Source organism: Balaenoptera musculus, chromosome 8, assembly GCF_009873245.2.
Source record: "Balaenoptera musculus isolate JJ_BM4_2016_0621 chromosome 8, mBalMus1.pri.v3, whole genome shotgun sequence".
NCBI classification, from domain to species: domain Eukaryota; kingdom Metazoa; phylum Chordata; class Mammalia; order Artiodactyla; family Balaenopteridae; genus Balaenoptera; species Balaenoptera musculus.
Window position 1 is genome coordinate 18384007 of NC_045792.1, and position 21480 is coordinate 18405486.

The 21480-nt window shown below is 39.9% G+C and overlaps 1 protein-coding gene across 14 annotated transcripts in view; it reads left to right on the plus strand.

The window, feature by feature from the left end:
• The window catches only part of USP28 (ubiquitin specific peptidase 28), a 56487-nt gene that overhangs the window by 23128 nt on the left and 11879 nt on the right, over nucleotides 1–21480 (plus strand). For 9 of the 14 annotated variants that reach the window (XM_036860173.1, XM_036860170.1, XM_036860175.1 and 6 more), the window contains 10 exons: nucleotides 4781–4867; nucleotides 5586–5723; nucleotides 6665–6738; nucleotides 8279–8358; nucleotides 9621–9769; nucleotides 11526–11653; nucleotides 14244–14339; nucleotides 17361–17540; nucleotides 19564–19781; nucleotides 20745–20815. In XM_036860173.1, coding sequence (XP_036716068.1) covers nucleotides 4781–4867; nucleotides 5586–5723; nucleotides 6665–6738; nucleotides 8279–8358; nucleotides 9621–9769; nucleotides 11526–11653; nucleotides 14244–14339; nucleotides 17361–17540; nucleotides 19564–19781; nucleotides 20745–20815 — 1221 coding nt within the window. Of the gene's footprint in view, nucleotides 1–4780; nucleotides 4868–5585; nucleotides 5724–6664; nucleotides 6739–8278; nucleotides 8359–9620; nucleotides 9770–10036; nucleotides 10113–11525; nucleotides 11654–14243; nucleotides 14340–17360; nucleotides 17541–19563; nucleotides 19782–20744; nucleotides 20839–21480 lie in introns of those variants that run through there. The other 5 variants (XM_036860179.1, XM_036860169.1, XM_036860182.1 and 2 more) reach the window with 4 other exon arrangements.

The window sequence follows — 21480 nt, forward strand, 5'->3', positions numbered from 1 at the left end:
GATCAGATCTGTAGGATTTGGTAAGCAACCGGGTAGGGATCTGTGCAGGAGGGGCTGAGAAAGACTGCAAGGTTTCTAGCTTGAGGTACCAGGTGGACGATGGTGCCATTTAACACTGGAGGAGGAATAATTTGTTTGAGTGTTAAACGGGGGATTTCAGTTAGTTTTATACATGCTGAGTCTGAGGGTCCACGTGGAGATACCGTGTAGGCAGTTATCTATGTGAATCTGTTGCTCAGTAAAAAGATCTGGGCTGCAGATATAGTTCGGGGAATCAGTAGCACGTAGATGGTGATAAAGCCAAGCTGGAGGATGGATTCCCCTGGGGAGTGTGTTGCCTCTTCAACTTGACCTGGCTGCGGTGCAGCACTTGACCCCGCCCTGCAAGCTTCTCCTTCACAGTGCTTGACACCGACCCAGCTACTTAGCCAGAAACGGAACCCTCCGTTTCCACACATAAAATCCATGGGTTCCTTCAGCTTACCGTGTGCCTGGACTGTTCTAGCACTGGGGAAACAGCAGTGGATAAAACAAAGCCCTCACTCCCATGGAGTTTACTTGGAAAAGAGTGGGACAGACGGGAAACAAAATATATATCAGATGGCGATAAGTGCTATAAAGATGAATGAATGAGGGCAAGAGGGGCTAGAAAGGGTTCAGCTAGAGCGGGAAGGGGTGCTGTTTATGTAGGGGGGTTAGGTATGGCCTTTCTGCTAAGGTGGGCATCTGAGTAGAGGCCTGACTTAGGCGAGGGAATGAGCCATGTAGTTCCGTGAAGAATGTTTCATATAATTATATAGAGGACACTGCAGACGGGGAACAGCAAGTACAGAGACTCAGGTCAGGAGCTGAGAAATAGGAAGAAGGCTGGAACTGGATCGAGTGATCGAGGACGGGGAGCAGACAGCTGTGAGTGCAGGGAGGTGGTGGAGGTGGCGGGGGGAGCTTGGGGTCGTGATGAGGGTTCAGGAATCACGTGAGGTGGGAAAGTATTGGAAGGTCTGGAGCAGACAAGTGCTGCGATCCTACTTCCATTTTAAGAGGACCACTGGCCTCTGCATTGAGAATAGGATGTAGGAAGGTCCTGGGGAATGCGGGACACGAGTCAGTTCTTTCCTTTTGCGAGAGAGGGAGAGATTGAGATTGAGACCGAGACCCTTCCCTGGATTCACTTCCCTCCTGTGAGAGCTGGCGAAAGGAGCAAGCCTGTGGAGGGGATGACTGAGAAAGGCTTCTGAGAGAGCATGGGAGGACAGGACAGAGAGCAGGGCGTGTGGGGAGGGCTTGGCCTCCAACAGCAAGAGGGCAAGAGGGTAACGGGAGAGGACAAGGAGGAAATGATGACTGCAAATTAAAGTTGAAATAGTTCCTAGTAGTCGTTTTTTCCTCTGAAATAAGCAGCCATTTTTTGAGGCAGAGTGGAAGAGTGACAGAATCAGGTTTTAAAGGGAGTGAAAGTTTAAAATTGTTGTTGTAAACAGCGGGAAACCAGTTGGCGCCAGAATACAATGGTGGGATTTCTGAAAATGTGAAGGTCTACTTGAGGTTGTAGACCTTAAATGTATAGTGGTATCCACATGTCCTGTTTGATCGGGACTTTTTCTCTTAGCAGTGCTCCAAAACGCTTCAGTGGAAAATTAAATTCATTTAAGTTGGAGGATTTGCTGGGTATGATGAAAGGACAAAAGAGCGGTTTGAGGGACTTCCCTGGTGGCGCAGCGCAGTGGATAAGATGCCACGCTCCCAAAGCAGGGGGTCCGGGTTCAATCCCTGGTCTGGGGAACTAGATCCCACATGCATGCTACAACTAGGAGTTCGCATACCATAACTAAGGAGGCCGCATGCTGCAACTAAGACCTGGTGCAACCAAATAAATAAATACATAAATAAATAAAAACTAAGAGATTGTTTAAAAAAAAAAAAAGAGCAGTTTGAGAATTTAATGAAAGATGGGTAGAGACCACGGAGTCAAAGCTGGGGAGGGAGAAATGAAAACAGGAAGGGAGGACAGGAAAGAGGTCTGTTTGCTTGGGTTCCTGATGACATCAAAGCACAGGTGTCCTGTGGGTCATTGAACAAATGAGCCAGAAGACAGGTTATGGTTCAAGAGGAGGTTTTTCTGAATTTGTGATCTGAGAAGTGGCAGTGTTTCCAGGTATTGACATATCCTGGGTATGTAGAGATGGAGTGGAGGAATAGGTCATGAGAGGTAAGATGCTCAGGGAGCTGGGGGGTCCCTCGGCTGAACAAAAGTACCTGTGTTCCCTCAGAAAATGTGAATTGGACTCCTGCTGTGTGCCTAGCACTGTTCTAAGCCCTTGAGATATAGGAGTGAACCAAACCAAGACAGAGCCTTGCCCTTAGGGATTTAGATTCTTGTGAGGCAAGGCAGACAAGGAACAATAAATAGAAGATAAATAGTTGAAATAGGAATCAATAAATAGTTGAAAAACTAACTAGTTAACTACATAGATGTTTATATAATATGTTAAACTCTGGTCAGTGTGATAGAAAAGAGAGCAGGGTAAGGGAGATTGGAATTGCTGCAGCAGGGACGGGAGCGGGTTCCAACATAAACTACGATGTGAGGTTAGGCCTCGCGAGGGGATGAGAGTGGAGCAAATGCCCGGGACGCAGCAGGCGAGGGAGTGAGCCAGGCAGCTGTCGGGGGAGAACATTCCACAGAGAAGGGAAAGCACCAAACAGTGGCCACAAGGTGGGAGTGAGCTTGGCGTGTTCACAGGACATCAGAGTCCCGAGTGGCTGGAACGCTAGGAGCAGAGGCAAGGATCCCTGGAGGTGGGGTTGGAGAGGTAACTTGTCTTTTGCTCTGAGTGAGATGGGGAGTCATGAGGGTTCTGAGCAGAGGAGTAATGGACGCTGACTCGAGTTTTAAAAGGCTCCCTCTGGCCACTGTGAGGAGAGCAGAATGGAAGGGCCGTGGATACAAAGTGGAGAGACCTATGGAGGGGGCCGCTGCAGTCATCACTGAGAGGCCGTGCTGCCCTGGACCAGGCTGGTAGCCTTGGAAATAGAGAAGAGGTTGGAATCTTGATTTATTCCCAAGGCAGAGCTGACAGGATGTCCTGTGGATTGGGTACTGACCAAAGTCACCTAGTAAGGATGACAGACTTGGGATGGCAGAGCTCTCACCGTATGACAGTCTTCAGTGAATCAGGTGCTTTATTTTGGTTACATTAGAAAGATAGTTAGAAGGACCTGTGTGGAGAGTGGGCGGGTACAGAGGAGGTTCTAGAGGCTGGGAGGCGCTGTGCCGTGATCCAGGTGAGCAGTGATGGGAGTCTGATTAGAGCAGGTGATAGAGACTGATAGAGAGGAGGTGGTTATGAATCAAACAGCGCCCCAGAGGCGGAGTGCAAGGGACTTCTTCCTGGATGTAAGTGGTTGATAAAGGGAAAGGAGTCAACGATTATTCTGAAGTTCTAAACTCTGATGCCTGGAGGAGGAGGGTGTCGTTAGTGATACAGAGACTACAGGAGAAGAAGCAGATGTTGGAGGATGAAGTTGATATTGGTTTGGGAAATGAGTAATATTAGCTCACACGGTTGTAGTTTTTAAGAATAATAGCGTCTTGGGGAAAAGCCAGATTTTGGTGAAGGTGAGGAGGTGGAGTGAAGGGACTTGAGAACGTAAAGCCATTTTTCTCAAGGTAGAACAGAAGTCCTGGAACGTGCTATGGGGTAGTCAGCCGAGTAGGGACGAAACCAGGAGGAACGGAGATGCGCTAGGTAGACCTGGGAGGTGGGAGGAGAAGAGACTGGGCTGCCTGTAGAGCGGAGCATCCCAGCCCTGGCTCCAGGTAGAATTTTGGTATCACATCCTAACCTGACTTAAGTTCCCAGCCCAGGTGTACACTCCTCGTATTGGCTGAATCCCAGTAGAGCTTGTAGTGGAGTGAGGGGAGTCGGAGGCTTACAGGCCACCCAGGATGCTGCTTCAGGAGTTCCAGCCTGTGGGCTGGAGGGGTTTGTCATCTGAGCATTATGTTGGGATGAGGAGTTATATTCATACAAGAGATTTTTTAAAACATTAACTTTCAAAAGATATTCCTAGTTGGAAAAATGTATGATTTACAAACAGTAAAAAGGAATTCCTTTCCCTAATTCTGCCAGCCAGGAGATATCTATTAAAATTTCTTAAAATACGGTATTTAAGACAAAGAGTGGCGAATAGTAAACACCGCTGTACTCACCACCAGCTTTAGAAAGAAATGTCTCAAATCCCTGTACTGTTAAGTCCCCATTGTACCCATCGCCCGTCATACCACCCCCTTCACCACAGATACAACCACAGGTGTATGTAACCCTAAACAGTGTACCATGTTGTTTTATATGATTAAACTTCTAATGAACAATATAATACTCTATCTTTCTACACCTTTTTCTCACACAGAATGTTTCTGAGATACCTCTATTTTGATACATGTAGCTCTTGATCATTCATTTTTACTGTGTAGTTGTCCTTTTATGAAAACATTGTTTCTACAGTATTATTTTAATGACTATATAATAATCTGTTATACAGATGTACTATAGTTTATTTAATCTTTTCCTGCTAGCCATTAGGTTTTTTCTGTTTTTTTCCTGAAAAGGATTAACATTCTTTCGGCGAAATTTTTATGCGTAGCCATTATTATTTCCTTAGACATAGTAGAAGTAGAATTACTAGGTTGACAGTTATACATACTTTTAAGGTAAAAAATATTTTTTTGCTGCAGTTATTTTGAAAGAAAGGCTATTAATCCATTTCTTTATTTCAGTCTCTGTTTCAATTGCCTGAATTCCGAAGACTTGTCCTCAGCTATAGCCTACCACAGAACGTACTTGAAAATTGTCCAAGTCACACGGTAAATTGGTGTCAAGGAATCTTCACTGTTGTTTAGTCCCATTCTTCCCAAAGGCCTTTTAATTTTGGTTAAAGCTGGTTACTGTGACGCTCTTTGGCTTGTACAACATTTGTTTTCATTTCCAAATGGCTCTTTTTCTTTCTTTGTGACAAGGAATAATGTAAAGTTAAGCAGGAATAAAATTAGGAAAACAGTTCTAAGAAAGTGGCAGGTCACCCTGATGGCCTCAGCTTTTCTGCCTCTGGGTGGGAGGTTTAGAAATCCCTGTTCTGTTTGCACCTTCTTCAGGCTCCTTTAGTCGCTTGCGCTGAGGGGTGCAGAGTGGATGACCTGATGCCGGGAGGCCTGGGCCTTCTTAGAAGAGTCTTTAGTCCATTCTTGCCAAAGGATATAGCCTCCTGCCGAGAGCTAACCAACCCTTCCCAGGATTTCCCTTGGTGATGCCTTTCCCAAAAGGAGGGATGGCAGCGGTTTTAGAAAATAAACACTTTTGCTCTCTGACATTATTCTCTCTCTGGCTTCTACATGGATATTCTCGAGTTTAGGGCAGTCCCCTACACAGACTTTATCAGAGTACCTGTAACAGTTTGAGACCTGATTCCAATCTAGAACTTTGTAAATATAAATTAGGGAGAGATTGTTGACGACTTTTTTCTTTATGTGTTCACATTTTCCAAATATGAGGTTATAAGAGTACACATCACTATCTTCCCTGCAGGAAAAGAGAAATATCGTGTTTATGCAGGAGCTTCAGTATCTGTTTGCTCTGATGATGGGATCAAATCGCAAGTTTGTAGACCCTTCAGCAGCCCTGGACCTCTTAAAGGGAGCATTCCGATCGCCTGAGGAGCAGCAGGTACAGAAGCCCGTAGTCCTCGTTCTTTCCCTCGACTCTGGAGTTTGCAGTGATGCCTTGTTACTACTACTGTGATGTACCCTTGTTTCAGCTGTGTCATGAGCTATGAACATGACTATGCAGGACGCCGGGTGCCTGCTTTTGCCCTTTGTAATGCCTAAGGAACAAGTAAAAAAAAAAACGTGTGTGCATGTACATGTTGTGTGGGGGAGGCTGGCTCTTTTAAAGGAAAGAAGAAAAAATAGTAGAAAGAATAGAATTTTCCAGGGGCTGTTGAAGTAGAAAGGAGGAGATTGGAAAATATCTCGGTAAATCATGGCAGAGGGTCACCGAGAAAAGGAAAGTCTATCCTTTGTCTGCACCTTTGTCTTGGAATGGCCCACATAGAAATCCTATTTTTAAAACGATCTAAACCTGAGTTCAGTAGCTTTTCTGAGCAGTCTTTCTCTTCTAGACTCTAGTACGTTCCTTTCCCTACCTCCTATTCAGATCAAAGCTATCACTATTAGAGCAGCTTCTTCTTCATAAAATTACTTTTTTTCTCTATTTGTCTAAAGGTCCTGCAGTTCTACAAAATTCTCAAAACATTTCATAAAGGTTTCCTTTCTCCATTCAGATCTCATATTGTTCTAGAGGACTTCAGTCTGTTCTTTGGACCTTTTTTTAAAGGCCAAACTGGAAGATTTTGTTTGTTACAAATAGATGTGGCTGGAAGGGGTAGTGTTCCCATTTCCTCCTAGTCAGAAATCGCCCAGTGGGTCTTGTGTGTTGTCTGCAGCAGCTGGGTTCCAATATTCCTTGTATCTTCACGATATTTGGACCTGAGAAAGAAATCCTTTGTAGTAATAGAATCTTAATCATTGGTGGGATAAGGGCAAATTTTCATTTCCCTAAGTATACTGTTGGGTCTAACTCTTATGCAATTTGTGCGTCTGTTACAGCAAGATGTGAGTGAATTCACACACAAGCTCCTGGATTGGCTAGAGGACGCATTCCAGCTAGCTGTTAATGTTAAGTGAGTGTTGAGGATTTGTTTGTACATCCTTCCTACTCACAGCGGGCCAGTAAGAATTATGATTTGGGGGGAAGTTATTCTTCTCAAGTAGAAATTGCTGATTTTTACCAAACCCTGTGGGGTAACCACTCATATTTGTCATTGTTTATCCCCCTTGCCTTTGGTTTTCCCCCTGTAGATAATCATATTAACCTGTAACTTTTTTTCTAAAAGGGTCATAACTATTAACTTTTTAAAAGTCATCACCTGTGCTGTAAAAGTATTGAAAGATACAAATCAATCCTTGATGTGAGAATGGAGGTATAATATGAATACATTGAATTATTTCTGTCACTGACAGAAGTAAAATTCAAAGCAAAGACTATAAATAGCCCTTGCCAAATACAGATGCAGAGATACTTGCTTCCTAAGTTTTTTTTTAAAACTCATAAAACAGCTTTCCAAATAACATCTTACATAGTTAATTTAAGATAGGCTTATAGAAATAAGCTGTTTTCATTCCATCTCTATTGTGCCACCAGGAAAACATTTTCATATTCATTTGGAAAACTGCACAAGAGGGTTCATTCTTACTTTTATATGACTTCTATACCTTATATATTTCTGTCACTGGATATAGATGTATATATTGAATGTACACACACACATGTATTTGCATGTATGACTCCCCTATTAGACTTTCAGTTCTGTAAGTCCAGGGATCATGCCTGTATTGCCTTTGTGTCTCCAGAATTTGGTACAGTGCTGGGCATACACTTGTTTAATGAGGGGTTTTTTTGTTTGTTTAATTTTAATTTTCTTTAACATCTTTATTGTAGTATAATTGCTTTACAATGGTGTGTTAGTTTCTGCTGTACAACAAAGTGAATCAGCTATACATATACATATATCCCCATATCTCCTCCCTCTTGCGTCTCCCTCCCACCTTCCCTATCCCACCCTTCTAGGTGGTCACAAAGCACCGAGCTGATCTCCCTGTGCTATGCGGCTGCTTCCTGCTAGCTATCTATTTTGGTAGTATGTATAAGTCCATGCCACTCTGTCACTTCGTCCCAGCTTACCCTTCCCCCTCCCCGTGTCCTCAAGTCCATTCTCTACATCTGCATCTTTATTCCTGTCCTGCCCCTAGGTACTTCATAACCATTTTATTTTTTTCTTTAGATTCCATATATAATGTGTTACCATACGGTATTTGTTTTTCTCTTTCCGACTTGCTTCACTCTGTATGACAGACTCTAGGTCCATCCACCTCACTACAAATAACTCAATTTCGTTTCTTTTTATGGCTGAGTAATATTCCATTGTATATATGTGCCGCATCTTCTTTATCCATTCATCTGTCAATGGACACTTAGGTTGCTTCCATGTCCTGGCTATTCAATGAGTTTTTGAACTGAACTAATCCGTTACTTATTTTGGAGCATACTTAGATCTTTGAGGGTTGATGAAAATGTATTATTTTTGCTTTTGAATGGTGGTTTGGCTTAATGTATTGCTTATCTGATCCAAATGATACAGAATTGTTTCCTTGTTTTAAAAGCAGCAATCCCAGGAACAAATCTGAAAATCCAATGGTGCAGCTATTCTACGGTACTTTCCTCACTGAAGGGATTCATGAAGGTAAATTCTCTGCTCTAAATGTTAATTCTAGACTTCTGACCACATCTGTATTACTGTGAAATGGCTTGAGAGTCAGACAAATGCAGGTCTGAATACTTGTTTTGCCTCTTAGTATGTGTGTGATTGTGGACAAATTACATGAGATCCTGGATCCTCAGTCTCTTCATCTGTAAAATGGGCACAGTGTTCGTCTCAGAGTTGCTATATTGAATTCTGTAATATTTGCACAGCCTAAATCTGGTATTAATGTCAGACACACACTGATGTTAATCAGTTTTCTCTGTTGTTTTATCTAATCTCAAGGTTTCATTGAGCCAGGCTGCCAAAAGTGTGTCTACTCTAGGGGCTTATCTAAGCTGCATGTTGGACACATGGCCAATCATTCTCCATCTAACACCTGTCTTCTTTTACCCCTCTGATAGCCTTTGTAAAACAATCTAATCCAGGGACTTCCCTGGTGGTCCAGGGGTTAAGACTCTGTGCTTCCACTGCAGGGGGCATCAGTTCAATCCCTGGTCAGGGAACTAAGATTCCGCATGCCGTGCCATGTGGCCAAAAAAAAATATCTAATCCACTGTCACTCCCAAAAAACAGCATTTCTTGATATCATATAACTAGTCAAGTGTTCAAACGCCCAATTTGTTTTACAATTTCATGTGTATATAAATATATAATTTTACATATGTAAAAATAAATACACTTCCCCATATGTATACTTTTTTACAGTTTGTTTTAATCAGGATGCAAATGTGGTTCATTTATGATTGGTCTTTTAAGTTCTTTTCAAAATCTACAGACTGTCCCTTCCCTCCATTCTTTCTTCCTTGAAATATATTTTTTAAGAAATTAGGTTGTTTGTTCTCTTATATTCTCTACAGTCTAAAATTTTGCTGCTTGCGTATCTGTGATACAGTTTAACATGTTCCTCTTTGCTCCTCTTTTTGTAACTTGATAGTTGGATCTAGAGTTTGACCAGATTCAGGTAAGGCTTTTTAATTAGTCAAGACTAATTCACAGGTGGTGGGACCGTCTTTGATCAGGAGGCATAGTTGGTTGTCTTTCTTTTTGTGATGTTAGCAGTTGTTAATGATCTATGCCTGGATCCGCTGGTTCGTTAGAGGTAGCCATCCCGGCTAAGTATACTTCTAACCAGTTCTCAGCAAGTTGCTGAATTAAGAAGATAATGTCTCTGTGGTGCCAGGAAAAAAGCTTTCGATAGCAGTAGTGATGTCTTTAAAAAAGCAATCTGTTTCTTTGCCTAGGGAAGCCCTTTTGTAACAATGAGACCTTCGGCCAGTATCCCCTTCAGGTAAATGGTTATCGCAACTTAGACGAATGTTTGGAAGGGGCCATGGTGGAGGGTGACATTGAGCTGCTTCCTTCCGATCATTCAGTGAAATACGGACAAGAGGTGAGTTGGATATTTTTATTTGCTTTGCCAAGACAAAGCCAGTTAAATAGGACTGAGCTTTTGGGCAGACTGTTTTCACATCACATATTAACTAACTTTACACTAACAGGACTTGAACTAGTCTGAAGTCTCTCATGAGTTGATAAGAGTTAGTGAGTCTTAGTGTTTGATGAATAAATTCTTGTATGAATTTGAGTTAATCGTATAAAGGTTGTATGCTGCTTCTGACGTTTTAAGTATGATCAAGTTTCTCTCTTTCTGTTGAAGCCTACCTGTACCTGAGTAGGGAGAACCACTGCCTCCATATTTTCGGAGGGTAAAAGTACAGTGATTAACTCCTATGGTATGCCGTTTAGAATATTTTCCCTCTTATAGTGTTTACTTTTCTCAGTTGTAAATTCTGCCTTTGCTTTAAAATTTTTTAAATGTAAGATTCATTTATTTATTTTTGTGGGTTGGAAAGAAAGGGGGAATTACAGGGCAAGCAAGGGTAATTAATATCTCCCAAGTTCCCATTAAGAATTAGTTACATTGTAGCATAATTGCCAACACCACACAGCTTGGATTATTCTCCTTTCATCATACATTTTGAACAGAATTGTGCCTTATATGAGTCCAACTCAGTAATTACTTACAAGAGAAAGAAAATCTTTCTTAAATTAAATAGGGAGCTTGACATGAGCCTTGTCAAAAGTGCATTAGCTGTAGAGCAGTGTTGGAACTGGGAGAGAGCTACTGCCTCCCTAGCTTTCCAAGGAAAGTATTAATTCCTGATTGGGAGGCATGTCATCTGTGCCATCTGTGCAGAGCTGATGCTTGCTCTTACAAAAGGCAAGGACTGTTCATTAGTGACTTAGACCTCTGGAGACCTCTATTCAAGAATGGGACCTCTCTATTAAAAAAAAAAAAGAAAATAGTGCCTATTTAGGTATAGCTCTGAGGTGGTCAGGCAGGCTGTCTGGATTCACCTCATGCTGACAAGGGTATGTGGAGGGAATATAGCTGTTTGCACCTTTGGTAAAGGGAACATTTTAAAGCTGTTCATACAGACCTCTGGCATACAGGTGAATTGAACAGAAACGCCTTTCCTGGTTTAGCTTTTTCCTCATCTACCATCAGTGGCAGTTGAGATCTTCTTTATAATTCAGTGCTTTCTGTTCTTGAAACTCAAGGCAACATTATAGGTTGATTTGACTAAGTCCTTTGTGAGATCTGTAAGTTCTTGGAACTCAGAGATTTTCTCAGAAACTTCAGAACTCATAATCATGAAGCTATTTCAAGTTTCCTTTTTAGAAATAAAGGGGATTCAAATTATGGTTAATAGACTATAAATAAATAGTATATAGTATATGTACACATATTAATCTTTCTGGACAATTTCTAATTCTTTGGTTAGGCTAGCCATTTTCTCCAGGTTTTAAACCTCTTGAATACTGATGATGCAGTGAATGATGTGTAGATTCTTGGTGAAGTTCACGTATTTAAGGGTCGTCATTTCTGAAGATGATAGTTGAGTTAAAATGTTGTTCACTGGCTTGTAAATTTGGAGTCTTGAGAAGTGTTTAACCATATTCTCTAAGAAGGCATGATTCTAAGTGGTCATTTTACTGTTTGGAATTAAAAAAAAAAAAAAAAAAGAACTCTAGTATGAGTTTGATTACCAAAGGAAGAAAGTCTGATGAGGGATAGTTTAAATCTGGCTATTACTATTTCCTAAAATTAACTTTTCTCTCCCGCATTTCTACTCCTGACATAGCGTTGGTTTACAAAACTACCTCCAGTGTTGACCTTTGAACTCTCAAGATTTGAGTTCAATCAGTCCCTTGGTCAGCCAGAGAAAATTCACAATAAGCTGGAATTTCCTCAGATCATTTATATGGACAGGTGAGTTCTGTGGTTGATTGTCTTCTTAATGTGTTGTAGCAGTAGAAGTGAGCATATACTAAGTGTATTGTACATAGGACTCACCTGGAGCTCCTGATAATATGCATATTTGGATTCAGTGGATCTAGGTTGCGACCTAAGAGTTGGCATTTCTTAGAAGCTCTCAGGGCAATGCTGTTTGATGCTTCTGATCTCTGGACCACAATTTGAGTAGCTAGGCTTTAGGTGAAAGCCCTGCTGTCTGGTGAACAGTATCTGGAGTAGCTGCTGTGTATTTCTTTCTCACTTAATATTATTTGTATTCCTGAAAAAAAAAAATCCTAGACAGACTTACATTATAGAATTTTAATCTTCTTAAAGTCTGTTTTATTGACATATAGTTTACATACAAAGAAATGTTACCATTCTTAGGTGTACAGCTGATGAATTTCAACGAATGTATACAGCCAAGTAATACCACCATGACCCGGAAGGTGATATAGATAATAGAACATTTCCATCACCCGGAAGGTTCCCTCATGCCCCTTTGCAGTCAGTCCCTTCCCTCCACCTTCAGGCAACCACTTGTTTTCTGGCCCTGTACTTCTGTCATTTTGGAATGTCATAATTAGGGACATTAATATTCAGTATGAGCCCTCTTGTGGCCATCATCTTTCACTTAGAATAATGTATTTGGAATTCATCCATGTTGTTGCATATATCAGTGATTTCTTTCTTAATATTATTGAGTAGTATTACATTGTATGGAGGTACCACAATATTTTTTCCATCAACTAGTTGATGGACATTTCAGATGTATCCAGTTTTAGGCTATTATGAATAAAGCTGCTGTGAACTTTCACATAAAAGTCTTGGTGTGGTTTTTAGTGCTTCTGGGTAAAATACCTGGGAGTGAGATTGCTGTTGTATGAAAAGTATATTTTTAACTTTATAAGAAATTTCAAAACTGTTTTCTAAAGTGGCTATACAGTTTTGCATTCCTGTCAGCAGTGTATGAGAGCTACATTTGCTCCAAATCCTCACCAATACTTGGAATTATCGGTCTTTTAAATTTTAGCCATTCTCTTGGGTTTGTAGGAGTATTTTATTTTTCTTTCGATTTATAGTTCCCTGATACCTAACAATGTTGACCATATTTTCATGTGCTTAATTAATGGTCATTTGTATATTTTCTTAGGTGAAGTGTCTGTTCATATCTTTTTTCCACTTTTTAATTTGGTTGGTTGTGTTCATACTGAGTTGTAAGGGTTCTTTATATATTTTAGATACAAATCCAAATATTTTCTAACTCTACTTGTCACTTCCATTTCTTTACTGGTGTTTTTAGAAGCGTAGGGGTGTTTGGTTTTGATGAAGTCTAATGTATCAAGTGCCCTTTTATAGTTTGTGTTTTTTGTGTTCTAATTAAGAAATCTGCCAACCCAAGGTCACAAAGGTTTTCTTCGATATTTTTCTAGAAATTTTGTAATTTTAACTCATATTTATGTCTATGACCCATTTAGAGTTTATTTTCATATATGGTATGAGGTAAGGGGATTTTTTTTGCAGGGTGGGTGAGGCGGCATGCGGATGTCCAATTATTCCAGCATCATTTGCTGAAAAGACTCTCTTTTCCCCCATTGAATTACCTTGGTACTTTTTTCAAAAATTAGTTGAACTTATATTTGTGGGCCTTTTTCTGGAGGTTTTATTCTGTCTATTGTATAATCTTATGCCAGTGCTGCATTGTCTTGACTACTGTGATTTTATTGTAAATCTTGACATCAGATAGTGTAAACCTCCCACTTTGCTATTCTTTTTAAAAAATTGTTTGGGCTATTCTGATCCATTTCTATCTAAATATTAGAAGCAGCTTGTCAAAACCCCTAATAGCTATTAGGATTTTGATTGGGACTGTGTTGAACCTGTAGATCAACTTGGGGAAATTGACATCTTAACAATTTTTAGTCCTTCAATCTATGAATATGGTATAGCTCCATTTACTTGAGTCTTTGCTAATTTCTCTGAACAGTGATTTATAATTTTTTGTGTACAGTTCTTGAACATATCTGATTGTTTATCCCTAAATAATTATTGCTTTTGATGTTATTATAAGGCTTTTTAAAAAACTTTACTTTTCGTTTGTTCTTAACAAGTATACAGAAATGCAGTAGATTTTTTTCCTCTTTCTTTTTAAATTGACTTTGCATCTTTTGACCTTACTAATAAATTCACTTATTAGTTCTGATGCATTTTTGTAGATTCCTTGAGATTTCCTGTGTAGATGATCATGTTATCTGCAGCTAAAGGCAGCTTTACTTCTTCCTTTTCTATCTGTATGACTTTTACTTCTTTTTTTTTACCTTACTGCACTGGCTATGCCTCCAGTAAAACATTGAATAGAAGAGGCAAGAGTGGGCATTCTTGGATTGTTCCTGATACTAGGGGAAAGCTTTCAGTCTTTCACCATTAAATGTGATGTTAGCTCTGTGTTTTCATAGATATCCTTTGTCTGATTAAGGCAGTTTCCGTGTATCCCAAGTTTGCTGAAACTTTGTGTCATTAATGTTTTTAAACATAAATTGTGTTTGTGGGATTATTATTTGCTTAGGTACATGTACAGGAGCAAAGAGCTTGTTCGAAGTAAAAGAGAGTGTATTCGAAAGTTGAAAGAGGAAATAAAAGTTCTGCAGCAAAAACTGGAAAGGTAAGTCATAGGCACCTTTGTACTTAGAAATGTGAAAGATAGAGTAGGATATTAAAAACGGATAATTTGCTTTTATCTAAAAAGTCAGAGTTTAAGTATTAACTAGTGTTATTTTATAAAATAGATAAGAAAAATGTGTTTCTAAGTGTGAAACTGTCTTTAAGGTGTGCAATAGTAGTCCCAGGGAACCTTAGTGACCCAAGTCACACAATTGGCAGTGTACTGAAGAGCACCCAAGTTCTGATTTCACAGCTCTTTACTTTTTCTGCTCTCCTTGCCATCTTTTTCACAAACACAGGAGAGGTAACTGCCACAAAACTCTAATCCCTTTGTCTTGGGAAAGCAGTTTTGAGGTGCCTGGGGAAGGTAAAACAATGGTGTTCTCTCTAGAGTGGTGCTGACTCAAACTGAAGGCTTGTATTTGTGACACATACCAAGTCCTTTCTCCTGTGGAGGGATCTTTCCCTTTTTGTTCATCTGTTCTGCAAGGACTGTTTCTGTGGAATCACCACGTGACTTCCTAAGGAGGAGTCAGTGTCATTTCTCTCTAGTAGAAGAGAGCCCATTGATCTAATGTGTAGGAAGGAAATCATAAGTACACTGTCAGTGGCTTTTCCCCCTTTATCTACTTAGCATTTTTGCTGCTACCACCCCACCTCTACCCACTTCATTGCTAGCTCAGTAATTTCCCTGACGGGCAGAACCTTTCATACCAGCCCGAGAAAGACCCTGTACCTATAGGTGCCCCTCCCCAGCTCCATCTCTCTCACTTAGGAAGAACTTATCCAAGAGGTATTATGATCCATCATCTAGTTGTCTAAATATAGACTTAAGCTGGGGATTGATTCCTCACATACTCCTGGAAGTGACTTATGGGACTTTATACCTGTGGCAATATTTTACTTTTAAGGTTTTAGTGATACTTTGTAAGATTGGAAAGTTCTGTTTTTATACAACCAGGTATACGTGATGCATTATAGCTCAAAAATACTCAATTTTCCAGTAACCAGCAAGGCATTCTGACTTATTTAGATTTTAAAATAGTGTACAGGAGCATTTTCTATAGTATGATAACTACTTTCTTTTTAAAATAAAGTGACTTTTAAAATTTCAGATAATTTTACTTGGGTAATTTTTTTAAAAATTGCTTGTCTGTGTGTGACATAATCCTGGGAATCTATACAAGACATTGTTAATGGATACCATTAGGTGGTAGAAGTGAGATGGGGATGGATGGCTTTTGTGGTTTGTTTTACACTTTTTTTTGTATCTGTTTTCTTACCAGGTGCATGCATTACTTTTATTATTTAAAAAAATAAAAATGTTCACCATTTCTTCTATAAGGTACTCTAATATTAAAAATAAGATTTCTTGTGTACAGTGTAGACATCTTTTTTGAAACTACTTTTGCTCTGATTCTACTAAATTAATACAAGTGCTGCATTGTATGAAGTAGTTGTTATAAAGGAATTCAATAGAAGAACAGAAAAATGATTATCATAAAATTGAAGATAAGTTTCTTAGAGAAAATTTTTTCCTGAAATTTTGTATAAGTATCACGTTAAAATACAGCAAACCTGAGAAGAGTTACAGATGTAAAAGAATGACTTAAAATCTTATGACAGATTATCAATGCTGCAGTGCCAGTAAGAAGATGTTTCCTTTGGTCCAAGCCAGTGCTGTGTTAATAACTTCTTTCAACAAACACTGAAAGCTTAAGAAGACATGTTAACCATGTCTATGGGATAGACAAGAGGTTTAGTTCGTGTACTGTAGGAGTTCAGAGAGGGGAGATGTTCCTTTGGCATTTGGGGGCACGGCATATGGAGGGGAGACTTCATGGAGAAAGTAGATCTTGAAAGACCAGCTGAGTTTAGGTAAGCTGATAGCTGAAATTAAGCCAAGGAAATAGATGTAAGGAATAGAACAGTTCTTCAAAGTTCTTCTAGTTTTACATATTTAATATCCTTTTCAGTGAAAGCTGTAACTCTCTGTGGCAGGCAGATCCACAGGAGAAATCATTCTATTTCTCCTTTCAATTAGAGTAGCTGAAGTGTCTTTGCTGCATACCCTCTAACGTTGATTTTGAGTCGCATTATATTTTTTTTTGTTTCATAATGTCCTTTTTGATATAGAAACAGACAATTTTCCTTCTTCCTAGTTTTATGCCTGTTTCTTTTTTCACTTTCTTTAGAGAAGAGAAATGTGAAATGACTCTATCCTTTTATAAATGGAATCCCTGGATTATAGTTTACCTGTACCAATGAGTCAGCTTAATTATGTACCATTTAGACTGTCTTCTGCAGTGAACTGTAGAATTCACTGAAGTAAATCTCTTTACTGAGTGTAGCATGTGCTACTAATGGCAGAACATTGGGTATTATTAAAATAATTAATTAGTTGTTTTGGTTATATCTTGAAGACATTTATTATTTACTAATCCCAAAGAAATCTTCAATAATTTATTCCTGGCCTGTGCTGTTGAATGAGTATGTGAATAATAGGGTACGTAGGACTCGACAGGAGAAAGATTTGCGTTTTCTAATCTCTGACCTTTGTCAATACCTGCTTCCCATTTCCAGATTTCTCTCTCTCATTTTTCCTAATTGCAGAGCACTTGATCTAAAGGGCAGCAGAGAAGAAACCCTTGGGTACTAGTTCACCAGCATTATTTTCAGATTTGAGTAATGATAATATATCTCTCTTGCTTTAAGAAACAGAATTTACTTTTATGACAAGCGCCTAAATGTGATATGAATCGAGAGGAAGCATCACTGGCGTGACTTTGAGTAGGAGCCCATTTTAAATGCTTTTTGCCAGGTGTAAAAATTTAGGTTATTTTCAGTTTTCACTTTTGTAGTTAGAGAACTTTTTGCTCTCTAGATTAACGTATTAAATATTGTATGGCATTTAGGAATAAGCCTTTCCGTTGACTCTTCAGAAAATAACAGATCTTTTGTCAGCGAGCCTGAAAATGCACGGCAGCCTTGGCAGTAGAGTACCATTGTCTCTGCCTCCTAGGTATGTGAAGTACGGCTCGGGCCCGGCTCGGTTCCCACTCCCGGACATGTTGAAATATGTTATTGAGTTTGCTAGTACAAAACCTGCCTCAGAAAACTCTGCATCTCAAAGTGATGCACGCATGACGTTACCGCTTTCTTCTGCGCACTGCCCGGCTTCTGACCTGATATCCAAGGAAAGGTAATGCAAATGAGTTTTAAAAATAGTATCTAATGGGTTTATTGGTTTAATTTGAACTGTGCACCATCTTTCCACCTGATTAACACTCACCCCGTAAGAGCTCAAAGGCCGTGAGCTCTTTGTCTTAAAGGGAAGGATTTCGCCAACTGTCACTTGGGTGAATTTTTCATAATTCCCACCGGTGCCTTCATCTTGCCCACAGGATAGTTGGGATTATTTCAGAGGCGTTTTGAACTGTTTGGAATAGTGTTCATTCTCCAGCAGGCCCACCTTGCTTTGAGCTTGCTATAAGCTAGGTGCCACAAAAGGCCTTCCTCAGAGGAAACCTCAGCCCCTGATCTTCTAAAACATCTCATTTTCTCGTTTGCTGAAGAAGTGTGCATGACTAAGTAAACATCAAGGGAAGGGAAACTTACTCACAAATAGAAAATTAAGATATGGAAAAGAACTGGCTAGAAATTGAAGAGGACAGCCTAGAGGGGTTTATGCAGTAAAGAGACAGGGAGGCCACGTCACATGAGCCCTTGATTCTCTTGCAGCTCAGCCGTGTACAGCACCCTCTGTGGCCTGGAGGAGCCACTGGGGCCAGCGCGGATCAGATTTGATGTGTGTGTCCTGGCTAACAAAAACACTAGAACCTATAGAAAAGGTTAGACTCTGATGTTAAAAAAACAAAACAAAACAATCATCCTTCCAGCTCCCCCCGCCGCACACACACGTATTAATATTCATTCATTCATGTGTGTGCAGAAGTGCATATCTGGATAGAACATACAAAATGGTAGGAGTGATTATCTCTAGGGGATGCCATGAGGCAACGGGTGGGGGGGTTCTTTTACTTTTATACTCTACCTATGAGTATTTCTTTGGATTTTTGTAGAATGTTTTTATGTCCTTTGTAAAATATAAATGGTTTTAATTTTTTAAAAGTGGTTTAATCTGTTTAATAACATAAAATAGTACTGCCTATATTAGATTTTAAAGTGCTCTGTGTGTGTGTGTAATCTTTTCTGAGATTGAGATGTCTGCTCTTTTGCTTATATTGGGCTTATTTTTCCATATGTATGGGTCCTTCGGGAAAAGAGGTTTTCTCCATTACTCTGTGTATGGGAGAAAGGCAGGTGGGAAAGGGAGAGAGGGTTTCTTTTAAGTCAGAGGTAGGAAGTTTATATTCTTCAGTTTTGGTGTGAAACAGAAACCTAAGTACAGTTACAGGATTAGTTTATATTCCTGCTGGTTTGTCTATGTGCAGTTTGTTTGGCATTAGTTAATTAGTAGATAAATTAACATTTACTTTACATACTTTATTCTTGGTTTACAACAAGATGTAAAGAAGTTAACATCCCACATTTTATAGCTGAGGTATTAGATTACTTGCCTGAGGCTACTAACTTTTCCTTGGGTATTTGGCTAAGGCGTGGTAGAGCTGAGATTGTCTGCCTTTAAGTCCTGCACCCTGTACTCTCCCAGGGGGCCACCTATTTGTGTTTCTGTGAGTTGGATGTTGAGCTGATACTATTTTTCTTCTGTGTGTTTTGTTCCTGGATCTGTCTATCCATCTCACTTTAGTCAGTTGCATCTTGGAAACACTATAGTTGATTCCTTGATTATTCCAGTCCCAATCTTCTCTTTTCCATGTTCCTTCTCATCCTTTCTTCATGAAAAGGCAAGTGGTTAGAGAGCAGGAGGCATATAGACTCTTAAACCCAGGCGGATCTGGGTGTAAATCCCTCTCTGTCATTTACTAGCTGGGTGAACTTGGATAAGTTGCTTTATTTCTCTAAATCTTAGGTTTGTAGTTGGTAAAATAAGGATGGTCATAGTACCTGCCTCATGAGCAAGTTGTGTTAAATGAGATGATGCGTGTAAAGGAAAGGTTTGGCTCAGTAACTCTGCAGAGTAAACACTCGCTAAGTTATAGCTGTACTTCTCCACGTAGCAGCTTGCTTTAGAAAGCGCATTAATTTAGGCCAAGGCATATTTTGGAAATCATCATCTGAGCATGTTTTTTATCTTCCTTCAGTACAAGTAAAGAGAGCACGTCTCAAGATGCTGAAAGTACCTTTTCTTCTGAAGATTCTCTACACAAGTCTAAGATGGCGAATCAGCCACTTACACCTTCCCGATCTTCCATGGAAATGCCCTCACACCCAGCACCTCGAACGGTCACAGATGAGGAGATAAACTTTGTTAAGACCTGCCTTCAGAGGTGGAGGAGCGAGATTGAACAAGATATACAAGGTTGGCTCTTTCAATACTTCCCAGTTACTCTTTGCCTTTTCTGTTTGTTTGAATATGTGGAAGTTAGCTACCTTGGGTACATGTCCTGCCATTGCCATGTATACTGTTGAGTTTTGGGGATTGTGACCTCTTTGGTGCTTTTTGTTCCCTGTGAGATTGGGTCACACACTTCTGTTTTACAACCATGAAAAGATCCCCCCTGGATTCCCTCCTCAAAATTTCTGGGAAATCCTGGGTAGCTTGGACACTCATGACACTTAACCTTTGGCTGAGAATTTTCTGCATCTGCTGATTTTCTTTTCCCGTAGTTTATCTGAACTCTGGCTTCAGTTGACCCAAACTTAGAATTTTGTTTTCCTGAATTACCACTTTTAAAGTCTTTTCTACATGAAGTATGCTTTATTGAAGGGTAATGAAGCAAAGAATATTTGAGTAATGCACGCAATGTAAAATCGTATTATTCAGCATTCTGTTCCGAAAATCCTTTGGCCTCGTTGTCTTGTTGCTCAGACTTTCCCTCCTCCCCTTCTTTCTCCTTTTATCTAGGGAGCAGTAAATAAAGAAATAATACAAACCTAGATTCCTCCCAGGTTCTTATTCATAGAAATCTGGCCCTGCCTTTTGTTCTGCCTTCTCCTTTCAGGTCCTGTCTCTGGGACATATATTTTACACCCAAGTGCCCCATTAAGGTCTTTTTCTAGAAACTGTTTTCTCTCTAAGGAATTCTGGTGTGAATTATAAGAGGTGATTTTTTAAAAATCTTAATGTAGTTATATTAAACTAAAAGCCTTTGTAACCTAAAGCTCCACCTACTTTAAAACTACGTCCTTCCTCGTGGTTCATAGAGTGAAGTTGAACTGGTCAGAACCCCAGGTACGGAGAAGCAGTACTCTTTGCAGAGCTAAAGCTGCCTGGGTGACGTGTAATGAAATCATTTTAACTAAGTATTCTTTTTTTTAACAGATTTAAAGAACTGTATTGCAAGCACTACCCAGACTATTGAGCAGATGTACTGTGATCCTCTCCTCCGTCAGGTAGAATGAAAATTGATGGGAAGGTAGTCAAGGCATGTTCTAATGGTGCTAATGGTAGATACAAAAAAAAAAGTTGATGGTTTTCTTTGAAACTGAATGGAAACTTCCCTGAGATATAAAAATAACTTTAGGAAAGAAATAGCTATTATTCTATATTTTAGGCTAAAAAAAAGCAATGTATCTTCTGTCACCAACAGAACCTAAAATTTATTTGTTTTGATTCTGCCACGTGGTATTTTTTTCATGTATTTGAAAGGTTCGTCGTTAAATATTAATAAAAATTTCTCATAAAATGGTCATTTAAGTAGTGCAGTGGGGGAAACCTGACCAGGGACTGGTTCCCCATCCTCCCCAAAGTTCCATGATCCTTCGTGATCCTTTGTTTAGCAGCGTGCTTTCAAGCTTTATATCTCTAGTAATTCCAAAAGGGAGGTAGGCAGGGCAGAAATTTTAGTTTCTACATATGTTTTTGTTTAGAGTAACATTCTGGGCATAGAGGGGAAAGAGTCTCCCGTTAGGGGCCTGCCCTCCACTGGCTTCTGTGTGAACGATAGGCCGTGGGAGGAGAGCTCTGTTTCCAGGGTCGCGTGGAGGCACAGTTGTGTTGCGCGGCAGGAATGCATCATGTAAATCTTGGCTGTTCCCCATTTTCTCTTTTCTGTTAT